The sequence below is a fragment of the Pristis pectinata genome, chromosome 7 (genome assembly GCF_009764475.1).
Source record: "Pristis pectinata isolate sPriPec2 chromosome 7, sPriPec2.1.pri, whole genome shotgun sequence".
NCBI classification, from domain to species: Eukaryota; Metazoa; Chordata; class Chondrichthyes; order Rhinopristiformes; family Pristidae; genus Pristis; species Pristis pectinata.
This window is the reverse complement of record NC_067411.1, coordinates 32,550,401-32,573,916: the sequence shown is the minus strand read 5'-3', so window position 1 is coordinate 32,573,916 and position 23,516 is coordinate 32,550,401. Positions and strand designations below refer to the sequence as shown.

The 23,516-nt window shown below is 39.3% G+C and overlaps 1 protein-coding gene across 3 annotated transcripts in view; it reads right to left on the bottom strand.

Moving 5' to 3' along the window:
- LOC127572583 (lysine-specific demethylase 4C-like) overlaps positions 1-23,516 on the bottom strand; it is a 276,139-nt gene that overhangs the window by 150,941 nt on the left and 101,682 nt on the right. For all 3 annotated transcript variants that reach the window (XR_007956643.1, XM_052020000.1, XM_052020001.1), the window contains exon 9: positions 176-381. Coding sequence is in view for 2 of the 3 variants with exons in the window: in XM_052020000.1 (XP_051875960.1) it covers positions 176-381 (206 nt within the window). In the remaining variant the exon portion in view is untranslated. The remainder of the gene's footprint in view (positions 1-175; positions 382-23,516) is intronic.

Here is a 23,516-nt window from a genome sequence, read left to right as displayed (position 1 = left end):
ATGTTTTGGAATATTTATGATGGTCAAGAGTACATTCAAAATGCAGATTTAACATCTGCATTACAGTGACGTAGTAATTAAAATACTTGCATGCGAGAAGATGAGCTATCCAATTTTGCTACAAATTTACTAATTCAGAACCATATCTCAGGCTTAAGTATGTTGACTAAGTTACCTTTTCACAGACATTCCAGATTTCCTCGGAGTTACTTTTCTTTGCTTCTGCCAAAGCTCCAGTTCGGGAGTTGATTCTGGAGTGGGTTTTGTGTGATCAATGGTTTGAACATCCTTTCCTTGTTTCCAGAGTGTATATCTACTTGGTTGAAATTTTTCTATGAAGATGTCCATGGATATCTTGACCATGTCTTTCCGACAAGTGCACTAAGATAAAAAAATATTGCACTCAGTAATTACATATATTACCCAAGTTATTTTTCATCTTATTCTCAGGACACAGGCTTCAGTTACTGACGAAGTGAGCTATGTGGAATAGGTGGTGGATGTTCTTTATCCATCAAAACATTTTGATACAACAAAGTGCTTTGCCACATCTCGTCAACAGCCGGTTAAACATTAACCACATCAGTGTGATAATTGAGTCATATATGGATCAGCCTTGGTTTCCTTCCTAGAAGGACTGAGCAAAAAATTTAAATTTTCTTAGCAATTGTTCAGCTTTACAACTACTTTCACTGATTCAAGTTTTTTTAAATTGTCCATATTCCTTTTATAATTAAAATTCTTAAACTGCAACATCTGTATGAGTAGAAACAAACTTCAAATTGTTTGGTTAACAAGAACTATCTGCATTTATTTATCTACCAGTGGCTGCAGTCCTTGATCATTTCCTCGATCATGAATCCAGACAAGTAGCTTATAAACAAAGGCAAATACAACAGGACTGTTGAAATTATACATGATTACTCTGCAACATTGCAGAAAAATAGAGGTTGGAGTGTTTAAGCACACAACTCCCTGCATGTGAATCTCGTGCCATTGGCACTGGGACAGTTTGGCAAAGGTCCCATGTACAGTGCCATTTTAGTACAGGTTTTCATGCACAAATATATATCAAAAGCCATGGGTCTTGTATCCATTTTCTATTTGGTAAACGGATTCCCTGTCCTATCTTGCAACCTTCAAATGTTTGTTTATACATATTAAGTCTACATTCCTGGATCCAATTTAAGATTAAAACATTTATTTTGTAATAGTTCTCCTCATTCTTCCTACCAAATTAATTAGTTCATTAAACATTAACCATGTCAGTGTGATACAGAGTCATATATGGATCAGCCTTGGCAGGGGATAGGAATCCATGCAGAAAGAACAGAGGGACGCAAAGCAGAGACCAGAGTAAAAGTTAGAAAAGAGAAAAGTAAGAGTGGAGAACAGAAAAGTCAAACGCAAAGGACACAAAGGTTACTAAATTCTAAAAGGACAATGAGTTTAAGGGCACTTTATCTGAATGCTCATAGTATTTGAAACAAGGTCAGTGAACTTGTGACACAAATCAGTACAAAGGGGTACAATTTAGTGGCCATTACAGAAACGTGGTTGCAGGGTGGAGATGAGTGGGAATTAAATATCCAAGGATATCAGGTAATACAGAAGGATAGGCAGGAAGGTAAGGGAGGTGGGGTAGCACTCTTAATTAAGAATGAGATCAGGGCAATAGTGAGAGATGATATAAGATCCAAGGAGAAAGATGTTGAGTACATTGAGTACATCTGGGTAGAGATTAGGAATAGTAAAAAGAGAAAAAAAAAATCACTGGTGGGAATTGTCTATAGGCCACTGAATAATAACATTACAGTGGCACTGGCAATAAACCAAGAAATATTTGATGCATGGAAGAATGGAATGACAGTTGTTATGGGGGACTTTAACTTCCACATACATTGGGCAAATCAAGTTGGTCGAGGCAGTCTTGAGGAGGACTTCATAGAATGCATCTGTGATAGCTTTCTTGAACAGCATGTTAGTGAACCTATAAGGGAAAATGCTATCTTAGATCTGGTCCTGTGCAATGAGACAGGTAAAATTAATGATCTTGTAGTTAGGGATCCTCTTGGAAAGAGTGACCATAGTATGATTGAATTTCTCATACAAATGGAGGGTGCAATAGTTACATCTAAAACCAGCGTATTATGCCTAAACAAAGGAGACTACAATGAGATGAGGGAGGAGTTGGCTAGCGTAAACTGAAAACACAGGCTATATAGTGGGACAGTTGAGGAACAGTGGAAGCCTTTCAAAGAGATTCTTCACGGTGCTCAACAAAAGTATATTACAGTTAAAAGCAAGGACAGTAATGGAGGGAAGAGCCAGCCTTGGATAACTAAGGAAATAAAAGGAGGCATCAAGCTAAAAGCTCATGCCTACAAAGTTGCTAAGAGTAGTGGGAAATTGGAAGATTGGGAAAACTTCAGAAAGCAACGAAGAACCACTAAGCAAGCAATAAGAAAAGGGAAGATAGATTATGAAAGTAAGCTAGCACAAGATATAAAAGCAGATAGTAAAAGTTTTTATAATTATATAAAGTGGAAAAGGGTGGCGAAAATGAACGTAGGTCCCTTGGAAGATCAAAAGGGGGAATTAATATTGGGTAATGTGGAAATGGCCAAGGCCTTGAACAACTATTTTGTGTCGGTCTTCACAGTGGAGGACACATCTAACATGCCAAAGAGAGATGTTATGGATGTGATGAGAGGTGAGGACCTCGATGCAATCACTGTCACTAAAGAGGTAGTGATGAGCAAACTAGTGGGCCTAAAGGTAGACATGTCCCCTAGTCCTGATGGGATGCATCCCAGGCTTCAGAAAGAAATGGCAGAAGTTACAGTAGAGGAATTTGTGATAATTTACCAAAATTCTCTGGACTCTGGGCAGGTCCTGGCAGATTGGAAGACAGCAAATGTCACACCACTGTTTTAAGAAAGGAGGTAGGCTAAAGGCAGGTAACTATAGGCTAGTTAGCTTAACATCTGAAGTCAGGAAAATGCTTGAAGCTATCATTAACCAAGAAATAACGAGGCATCTGGATAGAAGTGGGTCCATCAGGGAGACTCAGCATGGATTCAGGAAGCACAGGTCCTGTTTGACAAACTTACTGGAGTTCTTTGAGGAAATGATGAGTGCAAAGGATGGAGGGGAATAGGTGGATGTTGTATACTTGATTTCCACAAGGCATTCAATAAGGTGCACATAAAAGACTTATTCATAAGATAAGGATGCATGGAGTTGGGGGTAATTTATTAGCATGGATAGAGGATTGGTTAACCAATAGAAGGCAGAGAGTTGGGATAAATGGGTGCTTCTCTGGTTGGCAATCAGTGGTGAGCTGGGTGCCGCAGTGGTCGATACTGGGCCCGCAACTGTTCACAATATACATTAACGATTTGGAAGAGGGGACCAAGTGCAGCATGTCTAAGTTTGCTGATTGAGATATAGGTCAAGCATTAAGAGAATGATAGCTTCAAGTATTTTCCCAACTACACTAAATTGAGTGGAAAAGCAAATTGTGCAGAGGATGCAGAGATATATAGATGGGTTAAGTGAGTGGGCAAGGGTCTGGCAGATGGAGTACAATGTTGGTGAATGTGAGGTCATCCACTTTGGAGGGAAAAATAGAAGATCAGGTTATCATTTAAATGGTGAAAGATTGCAGCATGCTGTTGTGCAGAGGGACTTGGGAGTGCTTGTGCATGAATCGCAAAAGGTTGGTTTGCAGGTGCAACAGGTTATCAAGAAGGCAAATGGAACGTTGGCCTTCATTGCCAGAGGGATTGAATTTAAGAGCAGGGAGGTTATACTGCAACTGTACAGGGTACTGGTGAGGCCACACCTGGAGTACTGCATGCAGTTCTGGTCTCCTGACTTCAGGAAAGATATACTGGCTTTGGAGGCGGTGCAGAGATGGTCCACCAGAGATGAGGGAGTTAGCCCACGAGAAGAGATTGTTCCCTGGGAATATACTCGCTGGAATTCAGAAGAATGAGAGGGGATCTTATAGAAACGTATAAAATTATGAAAAGGGGTAAATAAGGTAGAGGCAGGAAGGTTGTTTCCACCGGTAGGTGAGACCAGAACAAGGGACATAGCCTCAAGATTTGAGGGAATAGATTTAGGATGGAGATGAAGAGAAACTGCTTTTCCCAAAGAGTAGTGAATCTGTAGAATTCTCTGCCCAGGGAAACAATAGAGGCTACCTCCTCAGGCTCAACAGGCCAGATGGCCTACTCCTGCTCCTATTTGTAAAGAGTCAAGAGTCAAGAAGTGCAGCATAGAAACAGGCCCTTCAGCCCAACTCGTCCATGCCAACCAAGATTCCCATCTAAGCCAGTCCTATATCCCTCTAAACCTTTCCTATCCATGTACTGTACGTGTCCAAGTACCTATTAAAAGTTGTTAATAATTGTTGATATTTCTTATATTCTTAATCCCTGCATTAGAAGTGTATTTTACTTCAAAGTGCAATGTAAATACATCTTAATTTAATAGTGCAGACTAGAAGGTAGCCAAATGTCTGCGTGTACCAAACAGATATCACCGATCTAATTTGGAGACATGTATCAGCTGTGTGGTAATGCTTCAAACTATGCAAATTGCCACCACCTCTGCAAAACTACTCGGTCCTCCAACTGTGATCGGTTATGTATTTTCCACTCCCTTCTGCCCACCAAGTCTTATTTAAGAACTAAGTTCAGAAATTTTCCTTTCACACCTCTTCATTTCTACATTTTCCAAAAATGTCTTAACTTTTCCCTTTGAACAAGCTTGTAATCATACTACTATCTCCATATTGTTGGCTCAGTGGCAATTTTGGCTTGATTGTACTTCTCTGAAATCTCTTTTCCAAAGACACAGTCTAAGCTGTCATTTAGAGGTCACGATAAATTCATGAACATGAAATATAAATGCAATACCATAACTTTACAAAATACATGTCTTTTTTAAGACATTTGGAGAAGTAAGTTCCTGAAGGATAAAAGTAATTGGATAGACTACTATGTTTGTGGTGGCTGGACGGGACTTCTTCCAAATCACCCAAGAGAAAAGCACAGCAAACCAAAGTGGTCTGCAATGAGGAATGGGATGAAGATGTGAAGTAGTGTACTCATAGCCTAGACATAACCTTCAAAATTTTCTGTATTTTTGACACACTAACATTTAAAAATAATTAAGTAGTGTATCTGTCAGAAGGAAGCAAATTCAATTGGACAATTCTAAGGCCTGGATAGAGTGGATGTGGAGAGGATGTTTTCAGAAGTGGGAGAGTCTAGGCCCAGAGGGCACAGCCTCAGAATAAAAGGATATCCCTTTAGAACAGAGATAAGGAGGAATTTCTTTAGCCAGAGGGTGGTGAATCTGTGGAATTCATTGCCACAGACAGCTGTGGAGGCCAAGTCAGTGCATATATTTAAAGCAGAGGTTGATAGATCCTTGATTAGTAAGGGTGTCAAAGGTTACAGGAAGGCAGGAGACTGGGGTTGAGGGGGAAAAGTAAATCAGCCATGATCAAATGGCGAAGCAGACTCTATGGGCCGAACGGCCTAATTCTGCTCCTATGTCTTATGGACAAAAACTGGCTTATGGAAAAAAACTTTTCATAAGTAGTTATTAATAAAGTAGTTTTTAACACTGATACACGACTCGGTGTGTTTCTTTTGTTGCCGGTTCGTAACAGTTAGTACAAAGTGCATTGATGTAGTACAGGTAAAAACAGTAACAGTACAGAGTAAAGTGTCACCAAATGGCACAATCACAAATATGGTAACCCACAGAGCGACATTACCATTACCAATTTGGGCACCAACTGACCTTTTCTCCCCCCCCAAAATTCACCCTCAGCATGAACTATATACAAAATTGTTTCTTTTCTGCATGAACAACATCCATTATATTACCATGAATATGGACACAAGAATTACTCTGTTTTCAGAAGTAGCATCCAAGGAACCTACAGAGCAGCACTGCCTATAAACAATTATGAAGTGTGATTACAATGCATCAAGATCTTTAGCTTAATTTTCTTACAATTAGATCCGAATAGCAATGTGCTCAGATGAACAATAAACAGATTTCCACTTGCAAAACTGGGAAGCTCAAAAGCCTACTACTGGAGTATCTCGAAAGCAAACTGGGATAGAAATAACCATGTGGAGGAAGTCTTCTTTTATGAACAAAGGACAAGTAGACATAAATTTATATTTCTTACTGCCATAATATAAACTTGTAACAAAAAAGGCTATTCAGGATTCTTTACATCTGGTATATCTCCATTACATGTTTCAATTTCTACAAGCAGGTTTGGAAATGAAGCAGGAGAATACAAAGTGTTGCCGGCACAATTTATAAGAAAAATGCATTTTCAATTAGATTTCTGCTTTAGCGATATCAAGACTATGCTCTTTAATAAAATTCCTTTTTGTCCTTAGTGTGGAAACTGCCATAACCCATCTGAATATATCACCAAATAGCTGCAATATTCTAAATTTGAAAATAGTAAGGCAGGTTAATTTATTATGGGCATTAATAACTGAAATAAAAACAGTAACACTTCATCCTATATGTATTTGTTTAGCATTGATCACTGTTGCTCGAATAACACGTACTCATTGTCCACTGCCAACTCCACGACCGAGCACTGCTCCAGGATTTGGACCAAAAGGTTCTTTCTCATGGTCCGTCAAGCAGTTATTGGATGCGCAACTCATATGGGAATTGCATGACGTAACTTACTGACCAAAAGTGCAGCTGTTTTCTTAAAGTTCATAGCTCACATAACAATGGATGGAAAAGTGGCATCTCAGGAGCCTTATAATTTTGTAGTTACGACTTCCTTTACCTAATAATGGCCCCCATTAAATTTTCCTTGGTGGGTCCTGATGTTCCAATTAAACCTCACAAGGAAGCAGATCAGGTATAGCATGGTCCCAAAACAACAATTTTTTTTAAAATTAAAAACTGCATGTGTTTCATATTCATCCTGGTTCGAGGTAGCACATGTACACCATGCACATTGCAGTTGAACATCAACTCTTGAATAGCAAGTTACATTCGTATAGCAAACTTCCATGTAGTAAAATGTCTCAATTCATGGGAAGTGTGCAAAACAAGCCTTAATACCAGGTCATAGAGAGATATATTAAGCTAGATGACTAAAACCTTGGTTAAACTAGTAGGCCTTGAATAGGAGACCTGAGGGATCCAGGGATGGTAGTTCAGAGTTGAGGAACTTGGCAACCAGGGGGCATGCCCACAAGTTGAAAACAAGTAAAACCAGACAAGTTTAAAAGATCAGAAATAAAATACCACTGATATCTCAGAGGGTTAGTAAGGCATTGGTAAGGTTTTTCCTTTAAGAATCAAGGATTCAAGCCTTTGTGTCCAGGGGACTTGTTGGCTTTTAACCCCATTAGTTTGTCTAGTTCTTTTTCTCTTGTGACAGTGATTGTTTTCAGTTCCTCTCTCCTGCAGCCCCTTGATCATCCAGCAGTCCTTTGACCATCATCTATTATTGGGAAGTCTTCTGCTGTGAAGATCATTTCAAAATAATTATACAGAATCTTTGTTATTTCTCCATCTTTACTATTTCCCAAAAGGTGGGAGGAAAAAGTCACGAAAAGAACCGAAAGCAACAGCAGCAGGATTGTGCCAATTTTCTCCTTGAGCCTATTCTATCATTCAATAAGATCATGGCTGATCTAAAGATGGCCTCAATAACACTTTCCTGCCCTCTCCCATACTCCAAGTTTAAGTGCCTTACAATCTCTGCCTTGAAGCTCCACCTCTGCAGCTCTCTAAGCTAGATAATTCCAAAGAGTCATAACCTGCTAGAGAAAAACATTGCTCAACTCTATTTAATTGGGCAACCTCTGATTCGGAAACTATGCCTCCTAGTTCTAGATATCCCCTCTCATGGAAACATCTTCTGAGTAACCACCCTGCCAATCCCCCTCAGAATCTTTTAGTCTTCAATAAGATCAACGTTAACTATCCTTTTGCCTCCAAAGATGCTACCTGAGCCGTTGAGTTCTCCAGCAGTTGTTTTTTTGTTTCTCTTCATATACATTGATCCTTTCATCTCAAAAATCAACCTAGTGAACTTTCTCTGCTGCACTGCCTCAGCGCAAGTATATTTGTCATTAAATATGGAGACCAAAACAGCATACAATACTCTTTGAACAAATACAGAATCAGAATGCTGGAAGAACTCAACAGGTCATCCGTGAAGGCACACGTTGATGTTTGGGTCAAGACCCTGCATCATGATCTTTCCAGTGTTCTGTTTTTGTTCTAGATTCCAGCATCTACAGTCTTTTTTGTCTTCTCTGCAGTACCGTGTGTGGTCTCACCAGTATCCTGTAAAGTTGCGTCAAAACCTCCCAATTTTTACTCCATATCGCTTGCAATAAAGGCCAACATTCCATCGGTCTTCAGACTACTTGTTGTACCTGCATGCTAAAATTGTGCACTTTTGATCCTTGTGGCACCCCACTAGTTACTGAATGCCAATCCTCAAATAACCCATCATCTTGATTTTGGTTTCAGTTCATTAGCCTTCAACTTGGCACCTTATCAAATGCCTTCTGGAAATGCACATACACTATATCTACTGGTTCCTTTTCATCCAGTCCTTTTGTTACATCCTTCAAGATTTCTTGTAAATTTGTCAATGATGATTTCCATTGCATAAAACCACGTTGACTGCTTGATTTTCTGCTATTATCTCCTTAACAGATTTCGGCAAGTTCCCAATGACAAACATCAGGCTAACTGGCCTACAGCTTCTTGCGTTCTGTTTTCCTCCTTTCTTGAATAATGGCATTATGTAATCACCTGGGACCTCTCCAGAATGTAGGGAATTTTGTAGATTACAACCAAAGCATCCACTTCCTCTAGGATGCAGACTGTTGGGTCCAGGGGACTTGTTGGCCTTTAACACCATCAGTTTGTCTTGTTCTTTTCCTCTGGTGAGGGTGATTATTATCAATTCCTCATTCCCTACAGCCCCTTGATCATCTATTATTGAGAAGTCTTTAAAGTCTTCCACTGTGAAGGTCATTTCAAAATAATTACCTGGAATCTTTGTTATTTCTGCATCTTTACTATTTCCCAAAAGGAGAAATACTGATGAAAAATACATTTTCTGAGTTAATGTAGAGTGAAACTGTCAAGGAAGTTTGGCCCTACATTAAAGAGTACACGACACATGGCATGAATTAGTATATGGTGTCAAGGAATGATGGTGTATGCTTGAGCCTTGGTAACATGAGCAAATTGTGACCTCTTTGGAGATGGAAAGGGGAAAACAGGAACAAAATTAGGAGGTTTTTTTAAATAAACCATTTTCTTTGTCTTCTCATCCACTTACTAAGTTGATGTGGAAGGTAAGGGGCACAATGTGGGTTGTTGCAGACAGCGATTCAAAAATAATATATTACATTTTCAGAGAATCCTTTTAGTTTAACCTCTCATCACTTTTGTATGCCTATATGATCCACAGTTGACCACAACTGTAAATTGATGAACAAAATTAGACAAAATGTAAGGTGACAACCTCTTTGGTACATGTAAATGGACTTTTAACAAGGAACATACAGTTGACACTTCAATTAAATACATAATATTCTGACAATTATTCCAGGACCGCACTTTATTCATTTACTTCTTAATATCTAGAGTGTATTTTGATTGATGTAAAGATAATCTCTGCAAAATAAAAAATATTCCCGCAGCATTCTAATTTATGAGATAGCTCTTTCTCAACAAGCACAAACACAATGGACCAAATAGCCCCCTGATATGCCAAAAATTTTCAATTATTCTACACATCACATTTCTTCATATCAAATTAAAATAGACACCACTGTGTTTTTGCCCTCATGACATAGTGGTAAAGAACCATGCATAATGATGATTGCCTACCATGGTTACCACTCAAACTAAATTCAACAAAATAGGAAGTTATTAGAAAAAAACAGCCCAACATTTTCCTGGGTTTTTCCATCTGTTCTGCCACAAATTGTCATCATTTAGCCTCAGCAATCAGAAGTTTACATGCTGAACACACAACTCCTGAACTTGTTGACCCATCACTTCACTGTTAGACTCCACATAAAAATCAGCAAAGAAGCAAAAGCCTGTTCAAATTCTTCAGGCTTCAAGCTGAGGAATCAGCTCATAAATCCTGAGGTGGGTTGCACTTGTACAGGAGCCACAAACCCACTCCCTTATTTTGGCTGGGAGGGAGAAAGACATTTCTGTAAGAAACTGTAAGATTTTAACAGTCAGCAAAGCTGGGTACCTTTGCCGCCTCAAGTTTTCTCAGCTGTTTCATGGGCATCACTTGTTCTGGAAAGCTCAGTGACCCAATTACATCACAAAAAGGCCTGGAGGTATGGATACACCTCAGGTCAACGCAGGAAAAGTAGCTACCTGATAGCACTTGGCATATCTTTCAGGTAACAAAGCATTAGCTTGCCTTTAATTTCACACCATAAAATCTATCCACAATATTCCAATATTGCTGATATAAAATTGCTGACTCGAAGCAAATCAAACTAATAACTACCATGACAAATAATCAAGAACACCAACTTCCATGCTAAGTTTAAAAGTCTGTTTGCCAGGTCAACCACAGTAACCCAGTCAAAAATCCTCTGTAGTGAGAATATACCACATTGGTTCAATAAGACAATGAAAATGGTTATTTTTTAAAATAATTGACCTGAAACTTTAACTCTGTTTCTCCCTTTTCAGATGATACTTGACCTGCTGAGATTTGCCAGTGTTTTGTCTTTATTATTAAAAGTCAGTGGAGGAATACTCTGAAGGCAAAAAAAAAATCAGTGACATACAGAGTATGGGGCTAACAGACTAAAGAATTTCAACCTAATTTCAATGCAAAATATCTTGGATTTTATATTGGATAGCAGATATTGTAATCAGATTTTCTAAACTGAGCAAATAGTGAAATAGTTCTCTTCTATCTATCATTCTATCAAAATAAACAATTCTTACTTCATGAATCTATTAGTCACTCATGTTGTTGCTCAGTTTCTGAAGCTTCACTTTCTTTAAACCCGTTATATAAAGGCACAATCAAAAACAACTCAGTTTAAAGGTCATAATCAAGGCTTATGTTTAGCACTAAATTTGAGATACTGTCAAGACAAAAGATTGTTATTGATAATTTTTATACATACCTTACAATATTTTTGAACAGCAAGCAACAGTAAACCATGCATAAAATCAAAGTGGGAAAATAAACAAGCCGATCAATTTACTACAAGTGAAAAAACACTTGAAGCCAACAGAAAATACTATCAATATAAGATTATGTGAAGAGTTTCATTCCTTGGGCTTAATAAATTTGGTCAGCTTTGTTAAACTTGGTCAGCAAAATGCTGATTAAGATGCCTTTGCAAACCAAATAGCTGTGAACGATTCAAAATTATTGAAACTAACGCAAGACTTTTAGTTTACCAACAAACTACAGCTGTGTTCAAGGTGAAGCTATTAATCAAACGATAAATAATTTATTATTGTATATAAAATTATGATAAAAATTATTACGCAGTATGTTATGAAAGAAAACCAAAACAGACAAGAAAGAAGATTACCAAGTATAAAGAGTAAAACGTGAATGATTTATGTGACTAAAGTTCTTCATTTAATGTTTTCATAACAACTCTAAATCAAAAATAATTGTTTTGGAAAACCAGAGGACAATCTTGGCCCCAAGTCCATATGAACACTACAAATGAAATGGTAATAAATAGCAACACACAAAGCACTGGAGGTACTCAGCAGGTCAGGCAGTGTCTAAGAAGGGAAATGGACAGTCGAAGTTTCAGGTTGACACCCTTCATCAAATCGACCTGACCTGCTGAGTTCCTCCAGCGCTTTGTCTGTTGCTCCAGATTCCAGTACCTGCAGTCTCTTGCGTCTCCATGGTAATAAGTATATTTTTGTTTTAACAACATAATGAATTCAACTTGAAGTACTCAAAAATATTAATGAAGTTAATTGATAAGCTATTTTAATGAAAAATATCTTAGATGAATATGGAAAATCTAATGTCCCTTAGAATGGTAAAGTGATGGACCAAGTGACACCACCCCTCAGAATCAGCAAACAACATCCAAACAGTATTTAAAATATCACTAATAGATTAGTGATGTTGGTTAATAATGGAAATGTCAACGTAGCCTAATGTTAGCTGCCTAGTTACTCACCAACCTTAACTGGATATACTACATTTACAGAAATTTTATCCAGTCTTTTGGTTATTGAACTGCATATTTCTGCCTTTGACTATTTTATGTACATGCTACTTGACCATGCATGTATCCCATCATAGTCAAAAACAAACTGCTGAGTCTGGATACATGGTCTCAACCCAAAACATCAACAATTCCTCTCTGGCACAGATGCTGCTCGACCCACTGAGTTCCTCCAGCAGTTTGTTTTTTGATCCATTTTCCAGCATCTGCAGTTTCCTGTGTCTCCCATTGTTACAACTTCATTATAATTAGAATTCTGTTCTAACATACTAAACCCAAGTTCATTTTCAACATGTTAATTGAGGATTCCAGGAGAGAGAAAACTGAAAATTCCTACCTGTATTTATGTGCAATTATGCCCCACTCTCTACAACTGTTTGATTTGAATTCTAATTTGGCCTGAACTCACTACATGTAATACCATGAGAGATTGATTATGTGCCTAATAAAATATGCCAGTAATTCAATAAATGCCAATTCACTATGGTTTTGATTTAGAAACTTGAATAGTGTACAGCAACTGGCTAATAAAAAACAATTATACCTGACACATCAAATAACAAAAACACAAGATCATTAGTGAAAACATCAGCATCAAAAATGTTAAAACCTAAACCAAACACTCTGAAACCATAGCATATTATTTATAGAGGACAGAAAATGTACAACCTTCAAAATAACTTCTTTTTGGCATGAGAAAAGCTAAATTTTGATTTGGTCAGATTCTGTACATCAAATGTAAAATAAAACAGTTAAGAGGCAACCTCTAAGTAATGTAGGTTCCAAAAAAAAATACTGAAAGTAGTTTCCAATGCAATGCTCCTGAGCAAATAAAAGTAATGTTGCTGACAAATTAGTAAAGGTTTACCTTCAAGTTACTGCAGATAAATGTTAATTTAGATCAACTATAAATCCTATATATACAAAGAAGTTGTCAGGGGATAGATAGGCCAACAATATCGTTTACAAGCCCATGGAATCCCACAGGTGTCTTGACAACACCTACACCTTGCTTCCTCCAAGGACTCAATTCCATTCTCCTAGATATTAAAGCTCTGTTGTATCCATTCTGACAATGAAACTTTCTACATCAGTGATTCCAAGATGCATTCTGTTTTACCTCCACTATACCCAACAGGACTCTCAATCGTGTCTAATCCACTTCCTGCACTTGTGCTGTGGACACCTCGTCTCCCACACAGGATACACTTTCTCTTGCCCTTGCCTTCCAACTCACCAACCACAGTCAATGAATCATCCTCCATAACTTCCACCACTTTCAGAATGTAAACCATTCCTACTAACACACACACCCATTTCCAGGACACTTTCCCAAGTATGCAACTCCTGACAGTTTTCCTCTTCCCTTTCCAGCATAAAGACCCAAACACATTTTCCAAGTGATGCAGCAATTCACATGTACCTCTTCCAATTTAACACAGTGGATGTGGTGCTTACCAAGCAATCCCCTCTGCAATGGGGAAACAAAAGCAGATTGGGTTACTACTTTGCAGAACATTTTAATTCAGTCTGCAAGAACTATATTCCAACTGGCTGTTAGCTCAACTCTCTATCTCACTCACACTCTGACCTGAGTGTGGGCTCTTACTCTTATTTCAATGAAGTCAAATATATGTGCGAGGAAAAGGACCTCGACTTAGGGTATGGTACATTACAATCATACAAGAGCCAGGCAATGACATCTCTAAAAAAAAAATTGGAGTCTTAACATCTATCCTTAACTTTCAATGGCACTACCATTACAGAGTTGCCAACCATTCATACCCCGGGGTGCACCATCATCCAGAAACTCAATTGGATCAGCCACATAAATACTTTTGCTATAAGAGCTGGTCAGAAGCTGGGTATCCTGTAAGTAGCTCATTGCCTGACACTCCGAAGCCTTTCTAACATCTACAAGGCACAAATCAGGCATGTGATGGAATATATTGCTTACCTGGACTAAAGGAAATACAAGCCTAATTTACCTTATTGTTATTGTTTAACTTTTTAAAAACTGGAATAATTCTAATGAATGCTTGCACTTCTTTCCAACATCATTGTGCCTTTCCTAAGCAACAAAATCTGTGGAGGAACTCAGTGGGTGGAGCTGCATCTGTAGTGGGAAAGGAATTGTCAATGTTTCGGGTCGAAACCCTTCATCAGGACCTAAAATGTCGACAATTCCTCCCCCACCCCATAGATGCTGCTCAACCTGCTGAGTTCCTCCAGTAGATTGTTTGCTGCTCCAGATTCCAGCATCTGCAGTCTCTTGTGCCTTTCCTGTGGATCCGCATTAAAACCAACACAGGACAGCACACCAGATCACCAGATTAGGTCGGACCAAGACTGGTCACTTTAGAATTGTAATTCCTATGCGATAAAGGCCACCAGACCGTGAGCATTTTTGATTACTTTTGTTCCTCTGCATTAGCTTTTAGTGGCAAACTCCATGTGCACAAAATCCCTTCTGCTCCTCTAACCCTTTGTGTCTAACCATTTACCAAAATGTTCAAAAGTGTCATTCTTGAATCCCATACTATTCCCTTATCCTCACTCACATTTGCTTGCCTACTCATGCAAACCATCTTTTGCAAGTTTCTGCTCTCACTGAGACAACTTACTGTGCCTCATAATTTGGTCATCCACAAACCTGGCTTTACAATGCTCTATTCTTCCAACCAAGTCAGTGATATATTTGATTAAAAAATTGAAACCCCAGTAAATATCTCTTACCAACATTACTTGTCACATCCTGCAAATCAAAATACTTTTCCTTCATCCCTATTTTCAGTCTGTTATCTCTGAACACATTATCAGAAAAATAAAAGTGGAGGCAATATGAAGAAAAATACATTAAGAGGCTTTCTTGTGTGAATGATGCAGTAGATCAAGTGTGAAACTGCATGTTTACTGCAATAGAATACAAAAACTCAGCAATCACTCTCTTCAAAATTCATATTAATTTAGAAAGAAAATAATGGAAGAGGAAGAAACTAAAATAAAAACTGCTGAGAAAAATAGCCTACAGTCACGTTGATAAATGACTACTAGATCTAACTAGGTACCATTATATAGGATGTCACCGCAGTTTACTCATTTCCAGCACACAGGAACTCTTCTTTTCAATTATGAGGCGATGGGCATTTTCCAACTCCACTTACCTCCAATCAACATTCTGTATCAAGTTTAGAAGGGTCAGTGAATTTTTAAACTGCAAGGTCAGTCACCACTAAAATTAATCAAGGGGGTACACCCAAACACAGCCACGTCTATAAAAAAGCCATGTTTAGAAAGCCATTTGAAAAAATAAGATGCTAACACTTGAGTTGCAGTTGCTTTCTTGAGATAACTATGCTCATCTTCATTGTTTAATTTTCTTCCCACAGTAGCAATACAACGTTCTTGAATCCATCAATTAGCTACATCAACAAAAATTGGAATAGAATTTTATCGTTGAAAATGTAATTCCAAAAAAGTCACCATGGAAAGAGCAAATGTCTAAACCTTAAAATCGAAAATCTTGCAAAATGATGCTCTTCATTACATATTGAGTACAAGCTATCAGGAGTGATCCTTAGTCCAATCCTTATATAAAATTTAATTGAACTTGGGCATTGGATCTTGTTTGAAATCTATGACTTTGGAAAAAGAATTAGGACCGTGTAGTTTTACCAGTAGAAACAATGAATTGTGTTAACAACACAAATATGACCATCTCTCATACGTCAGTAAAGCCAGATAAAGCATCATATATGTTCATGTCGCTCTCTCCATTTACTTCAACTCAGGTTCAGTTTCAATATTTCCAAGATTATCCTCTGATGGAGTGGTTGATGAGGAATTACAAGGAGCAATTAAGTAATTGGCTCCACCATTTATTAAGACCTGGTTTCATAGTTTATGAACTTATTAAATTTAGCTTACGACTCTCTCCTGCAGTTTCCACATCTGTGAATAAATCACCCAGCGACACAAGTGTATGTGCTTCTTCAAAAGAAACTTGACTTTTAATTGGAAATCAATTCATTATCATCAATGAATGATCAGAATTAGTTCAAGGAATAACTACATACAAGAAAAACGCAAAGGAGAAAAAAAATAGAATTCTCAATAACAAAACTTACTCTTTACAGCATTACAATATTCAAAATGTTGTAAACAAAACACTAAACTTTATGAAGGGAAAATTACTAAAATCAGTTATCACACTGTAACTATAATAATCTCTGCAGAACATTCCTAAGTATTATTCTAAATACTAGCCAACAGAAGAAATATAACATAAAACTAACAAGTTCTGCAGCTGAGGTCCTGCAACACAGAATTTAAACAACTGCTGTAATATGAACATTAATCACTTCAGAAAATGTAATGGGGCATCTGCAGTATCTCCCCAATTTAATGCTCATATGCATCAAGAACTACCACATTATTTGAAGGAAAACAAAGTATACAGAACTGGCTATTTAATAGGCCTTTTAATATCTTATAAAGTGTAAGCAAAGGATGTCGAATTCAGTTGGATTATTGTTCCTTAAAAAAAATGCAGGTAGTTTTATCCTTCAGCGTCTAAGGATTTAAAAGTTTAATTTGCTTCAACCTCATTTCTTCCATTTGACCAGCACTTTGGAGTCAAAGAAAATACCAAGATTTATGAACTGAAAAGTTCTCTTTAGTGTACTGTTTGACCTTTCTGCTGCTGCACTTAAAGACTGAAAAGAAAAACCCTAATCAATCCTAGTGCAGGTGGCTGTTATGCAAAAAGCTAATTTCTAAATGGCATAGAAAAACGTATTGCTATTCAAGAAGTGCTTACTATAAATATACATCTGTGTTACACAAGGAGTTAATACAAATATTTTTGGAAGCAAACAGATCTAAGAAATAGATAGTATATGGAATAGCATCAACTCTGGTCCACTGATACTGTGATATTACATATTAAACAGATCTATCCATTCTCCTCAAAATGAGAAGTGTCCAGAAGGAAAATTATAACCTTTGTCGTATTTATTCTGTACAACTTTAATTATTTTCCATAAGTCTCAATTTACACATAGACAGAAAATGCCAAGAATATGTGGCCTGACCTGCTGAATACTTCCAGTGTTTTCTGTTTTTTTTGTTTTAGATTTCCAGCATCTGCATTTTTTTTATTTTAACTTACCCAGGTCTCTTAAGAGGAAACAACTAAAACAATGCATGAAACATCCATTCATGTCCTCTCTTTCGATCCCATGGTCTAGGTTCATAACTATGTTCATTTTCAGAAGGGCAGGACTTTGGTTTGTCCCAAAAATGCTACTCCTATGTTCTTTGCTCTACACAGCCATAAAATGGATTACTTTTGATGTTTACACTATTATCAAATCCATCAGTACCTGAAAATGTGCTGGGTGCTTTTACATTGTTCAATTTGGAAGATAAAACATCAGTGACACGGGCAGCACAGAAGCAGCAATCCAGGTTCAATCCTGTCCAGGTTTTCTGTGACTGCTTGGGTTTCTCCTGGGTGCTCCAGTTTCCTCCCACATTCCAAAGATGTGCTGGAAAGACAACTGGTTTCTGTAAATTATCCCAAGTAGTAAATGGCATAAAAAAAGAATCAGAAGTGAAGTTTAGGGACATGCGAGTTAATGGTAAGAATAAGGGGGAAAATGAAATTGATGGGATTGTACTGCTGCAAGCTGGCATGAGTCTATTGGGCCAAACGGCCTCCTTCTCAGCCAAATAAATTATATGATACTTTACAACTGGCTGAGAATTGAGTTCCACATCTCACAGCCTTCATGTCCTATTTGCAAATCTTCAACAAATACAGTTCATTGAATATGTCTACACTCTACATAAAAAGCAAACAGCAGTGGATAGGACATGAAAACCACTGGTACATTCACTGTACTTGTATGCTGTACGTGTCCAACTGCAGAGCGTAATAGCTGACTATATTTATCTACTTCTGTAGAAATTATCAACTCTTCATTTTCTACTCCTTCTGTTTTCCAGCTTATTTTTATTAGATATTTTTGTTTGGTTTGACCCTCAAATACTGTCATTTCCTTCGAGGAACAGCACCTCGTATTCTGCCTCAACATCTCCAACCTGACATCGATTTCCCCAACTTCCAGTGAGCACTCCCCTCTGTCCCCTCCCTCCCCACCTTTGTTTTCCCTCATCTCACCAGCCCTAATACCACTTTTCTTTCCCCTCCCAGGACATTCTCTCTTCTCTCCTCTTCCATCGGGTAGCAGATACAGGAGCCTGAGGGCACGTACCACCAGACTTAAGGACAGCTTCTACCCCACTGGGATAAGACTATTGAACAGTTCCCTTATACCATGAGATGGACTATGACCTCACTATCTATCTTCTTGTGACCTTGCACCTTATTGCACTGCACTTTCTCTGCAGCTGTGACACTTTACTCTGTACTGTTATTGTTTTTACCTGTACTACTTCAATGCACTCTGTACTAACTCAATGTAACTGCACTGTGTAATGAATTGACCTGTACGATCAGTTTGTAAGACAAGCTTTTCACTGTACCTCTGTACAAGTGACAATAATAAACAATTACCAGTACCCTGCCCTCTCGATCTGCCCATTACCCATACACGCCTTCCTCCTGTTCCCCTCCTCACCTCTTTCCCTTTATTCCATGATCCACTGTCCTCTCCTATCAGATTCCATCTTCTTCAGCCCTGTGTCACCTGTCACCTCCCAACTTCTTACATTATTCCCACTCCCCCCTCCCCCACCTGCTTATCTCCCCCCCTCACCTGTATCCACCTATCACCCGCCAGCTCTCGCTCTGCCCCTTCTCCTCACCCTTTTATACTGGCAATCTCTGCTCTGTTTCCAGTCTTGAAGAAAGGTCTCAACCTGAAACATCGACTGTTCATTTCCCTCCATTGATGCTGCCTGACCCCGAGTTCCTCCAGCATTTTGTGTGTTGCTCTCATTTCAATTTATTACTATCCCACTACTCTACTTTGGTTGAAAACTCTGATGAAGAATGGAAGAATTCTAACTTCTAATGAAGAATGGAAGAATTCACACACTGAGTGATCTCACAATAGCCTTAGTCATATTAAGTACACGAACAACTGTAAAATATATTTCATTAAAAGATAGTAAAATGAGCAGGAAACAAGTCTGGTAGCAGGAATAAACAAAATAAAAATCATAACAAAGAATAATTATTTCTTACGTAGCTAAACAAAGGCATATCCACAGGCTACCCACAGAATAAAGTGTTTATTGTACTGGGAAAAACAATGACCATTAAGAGTCTGAGTAACTACTAGCAGAACTACTTCAAAATCTTATCTATGGTACTCCACTTCTAAACACAACTATTTTGTCTGCACTGGAAGAAGAAATGACTGGGATCAAAGATCTAACCTCGTGCATCTGATCCTGAGAACAATCACTTCTAAACTAAAGTATTAACAATGGTTATTAGGGGAATTACCCAAAAGATCTTCATCATATTACAAGCAACAGTCAGCATTTTCAAGGAAGAGAGAACCAAAGGAGATGGGATGGGAAGAAAGGAGAACCACATGTATCCATAAATAACTGAATAAAATATACTTGCATTAAATGTTACAGTCAAATTACAGGAAGTCCCCGGATTACGGACGAGTTCCGTTTTTGAGTCTGTTCGTAAGGTGAATTTGTACGTAAGTCGGAACAGTTACGTACAGTTCATATCTAGCGTCAATTAATCACGAATCACTACAAGCTTCAGTTATTTATTGCTATATATTAAGATCCAAATGGAATTTTGATTCCAGTTTCATTATAATTCCACACATAACGTGAAGCAATCTAAAATACAGCATAACTTGTTATCGCCGGGACATGTGAAGACTGTCATCAGTCTTACGTGCGTTTGGTGTCATTCATTACAGTACAGTACTGTGGAGGTACAGTTACCACATTGAGTGAACTTTGTGTATTTTCCAATTGATGGACAAAAAAAACCATCTGTAGAAACAGACCTTGGTCATTACCCGGGGACGACCTGTCTGGGGAGGGGGGGTGGGAAGAGGGAGACAGACAGACAGACAGACAGAGACAGAGAGAGACAGAGAGAGAAAGAGAGAGAAAGAGAGAGAAAGAGAGAGAAAGAGAGAGAAAGAGAGAGAAAGAGAGAGAGAGAGACAGATATGGTGGGTGGGGGCAGCGAGAGAGGGGCTGGTGACCATTCATGGTGTCCCTCATCATTCGGAATTCCTCAAACATCCCTGCCCCGAAATAGCAGTACAGACTATAACACATGAAATCCACGATCCAGCCATTCGCCTCCTCCATCACCTGGAAAAAGTCAACACCGACAGGCAAACCGTTCTACGCCCAATTCCGCACCTTCTTCCTGCCGTTCATAAGTACGGGCATTCATAAACTGGGGACTTCCTGTACTTAAAAGGTTGTGTCCCCCCCCACCCACCCACATATGTAATAATTTAGCGTTTAAAATGGCAATACTGTAATTTGATAGAAATATAAATATTGTTAGGGTGAACTGTTTAATACAAAATCAAACTGAAAAATTATTAGGAGGTAATCATTTTTTAATTAAAAATTTTCAATGATTTAATATTTGTCAAAGGTTCATCTTCATTGTTTTCCAGTTCACTCAAAGATTATCTAAATATATTCTATGTAAATACGTTGCTAAACTCAAAATATATTCAAAAATATTCAACATACAAAATAAGATCAATTGTATTAAACATAAATACAAAACTAAATGCACTTTGCAAGAACAGTGAAGAAAACTTGCTTGTAAAGACAGGAATTTACGATTTCTGTATTTGAATTCCTAACACAACCCTAGTTGTGTCGTTAACAACAAAAATTGTTTTCTGCCAAATGATGCAAAGAAATTAAAGTTCCAACTGACTGCCAGCTACCATGCTGACTTTGTGGAAAAAAATAACATTTAGCAAGATTTGATTGTTATGCCTTTACCTTCCATTAACATTCTAGCCATTAAGCTATTCAATTATTACTCTTCTATGGGACGCCCAAAACAAGATAAATTTCAATAGTATGCAAATTTATTCTCTGACCTTGACATCTAATCGCTTAAAGCTAAAGAACATCAACATTATGATATTTCCTGAGCTATGAAAATGCAATTTTTATGAAATTTGAATGACAATCAAGGGCACATTATAATCTAAGAGCACAGATTTGAAACAATGGCATATCTTTTAAAGAAAATGTGTCATTCTGAAGTACAGTAAGGGTACCATCTCATGTAAAGAATTTCTTGAAGGAAAAGGATAAATTAGAACAAAACTGAGCATCTTATTTGTCAAGTGAGAGCAGTATTTCTTGATCTAGTGTTTGGTCTGCTTGAAAGTTTATATAAATAGCCACAAAAACAGTGACTTTAGTATACTATATGCTGTTACATTAAACCTTTATAACACCTCTAAAGCAAACTGTAGCGACTCACCGTCCGAGCAAGCGAACCGGCTCGGCGGTCAGGTTGCGCGTCATCGGAGCGGTGAGGCCCAAGATGGCGCTGGGCCTTCGTCTTCCCCGAGCAACGAGGAGAACCCGCACGCGGGAAAAGTTTGATGACGTAGCGCATACGTCATTTCCATTTTCGGTGGGCGGGAACTGTTCCTCTTAAAAGGCCCACGCAAGGCGGGAAAATAAATCAGTTTTGTTCTGCAACTCATTGACTAGTGTCTTACTTTCGCATCGTGGTAGCAGCCGCTACATTGGTGACCCCGGTGGTCCAAACGGATTTTGGACCCACACAATGGACGACAACACAGCAGCCAATACAGTGGCACTCAAGCTGCCCACCTTTTGGATGCTTCAGCCCCGCATGGTTCGGCCAGGCCAAAGCACAATTCCAACTTCGGCAGATCACCTCCGACTTTCAAAGGCCTTCTTATTCGGACCTTCGGCCTCTCCTGTCGCGAACGCGCCGCCTGCCTGCTTCATCTCGATGACCTGGGGGACAGATCCCCATCGGCCCTGATGAACGAGATGCTAGCTTTGGCTGAGGGACACAAGCCCTGCCTGATGTTCGAACAGGCCTTACTCAAACAACTACCCAATGACATTCACCTGCTGTTGGCCGACGCCAATTTCAGCAACCCACGTGAGGTAGCTGCCCGGGCAGATGTCCTGTGGAAGGCCAAATGCGAGAGCAGGTTGTCCGTCGGCCAAATCGCCAGACCGTGGGCCCAACGCTTACCTAAACCAGTCCCAGCAACTGAGCGACCACACCCCAGAAACACAGACGACGACACTGGCAACGAGCTGTGTTTCTACTATCAGAGGTGGGGCGTCGAGGCCCATCGATGCCACCCACCCTGCAAGTTTCAGGGGAATGCCAGGGCCAGCCGCTGCTGATGGCTATGGCGGCTTGCCACCAACACTGCTCCAGTATCGACGAGGAAACGACGCCAGACTGCTTGTCCCAAACAAATAGGAGGCTGAGGTCAGTGTTTTGCCCCCGACTGGCCGCGACACTCGTAGCGGGCAACAGGGTCCCGCACTCAAAGCCTCAAATGGCACAACGATACGAACTTTCAGTACCCATACAGTTCAATTACAATTCGGCGACAGCCGTTTTAGCTGGAACTTTACCCTTGCCGCCGTTGCCCAGCCACTCCTGGGAGCTGATTTCCTTCAGGCCCACAGCCTGTTAGTTGACCTGCGAGGGAAGCGGCTAGTGCACTCCAGAACTTTCCAAACTTACTCCCTGGGAGAAGCCAGCCTAACAGCCCCGGGCCTGGACTCCGTTTCCCTGTCTGGCAACGAGTTCACCAAGCTCCTAGCTGAGTTCCCATCGGTTTTGGCACCTCAGTTTACAAATTTGATCCCAAACACGGGGTGCGGCATCACACCATTACCACAGGGCCACCCCTTCATGCCCGAGCACGACGACTACCTCCAGACAAGCTCTGCCTGGCGGAAATGCATTTTTGACTCGGTACACGGGTTGGCGCACCCGTCCATCAGATCAACTGTCCGATTGGTCGCCAGCAAGTTCGTCTGGCACGGCCTGCGCAAACAGGTCAGTGAGTGGGCCAGGACTTGTCTGCACTGCCAGACATCAAAAATCCAACGACACACCAAGGTCCCACCACAGCAGTTCAAGCCTACCCGTAGAAGGCTCGACCACATCCACGTCGACCTTGTTGGTCCACTGCCAGTTTCAAGAGGAGCCCGGTACCTCCTTAT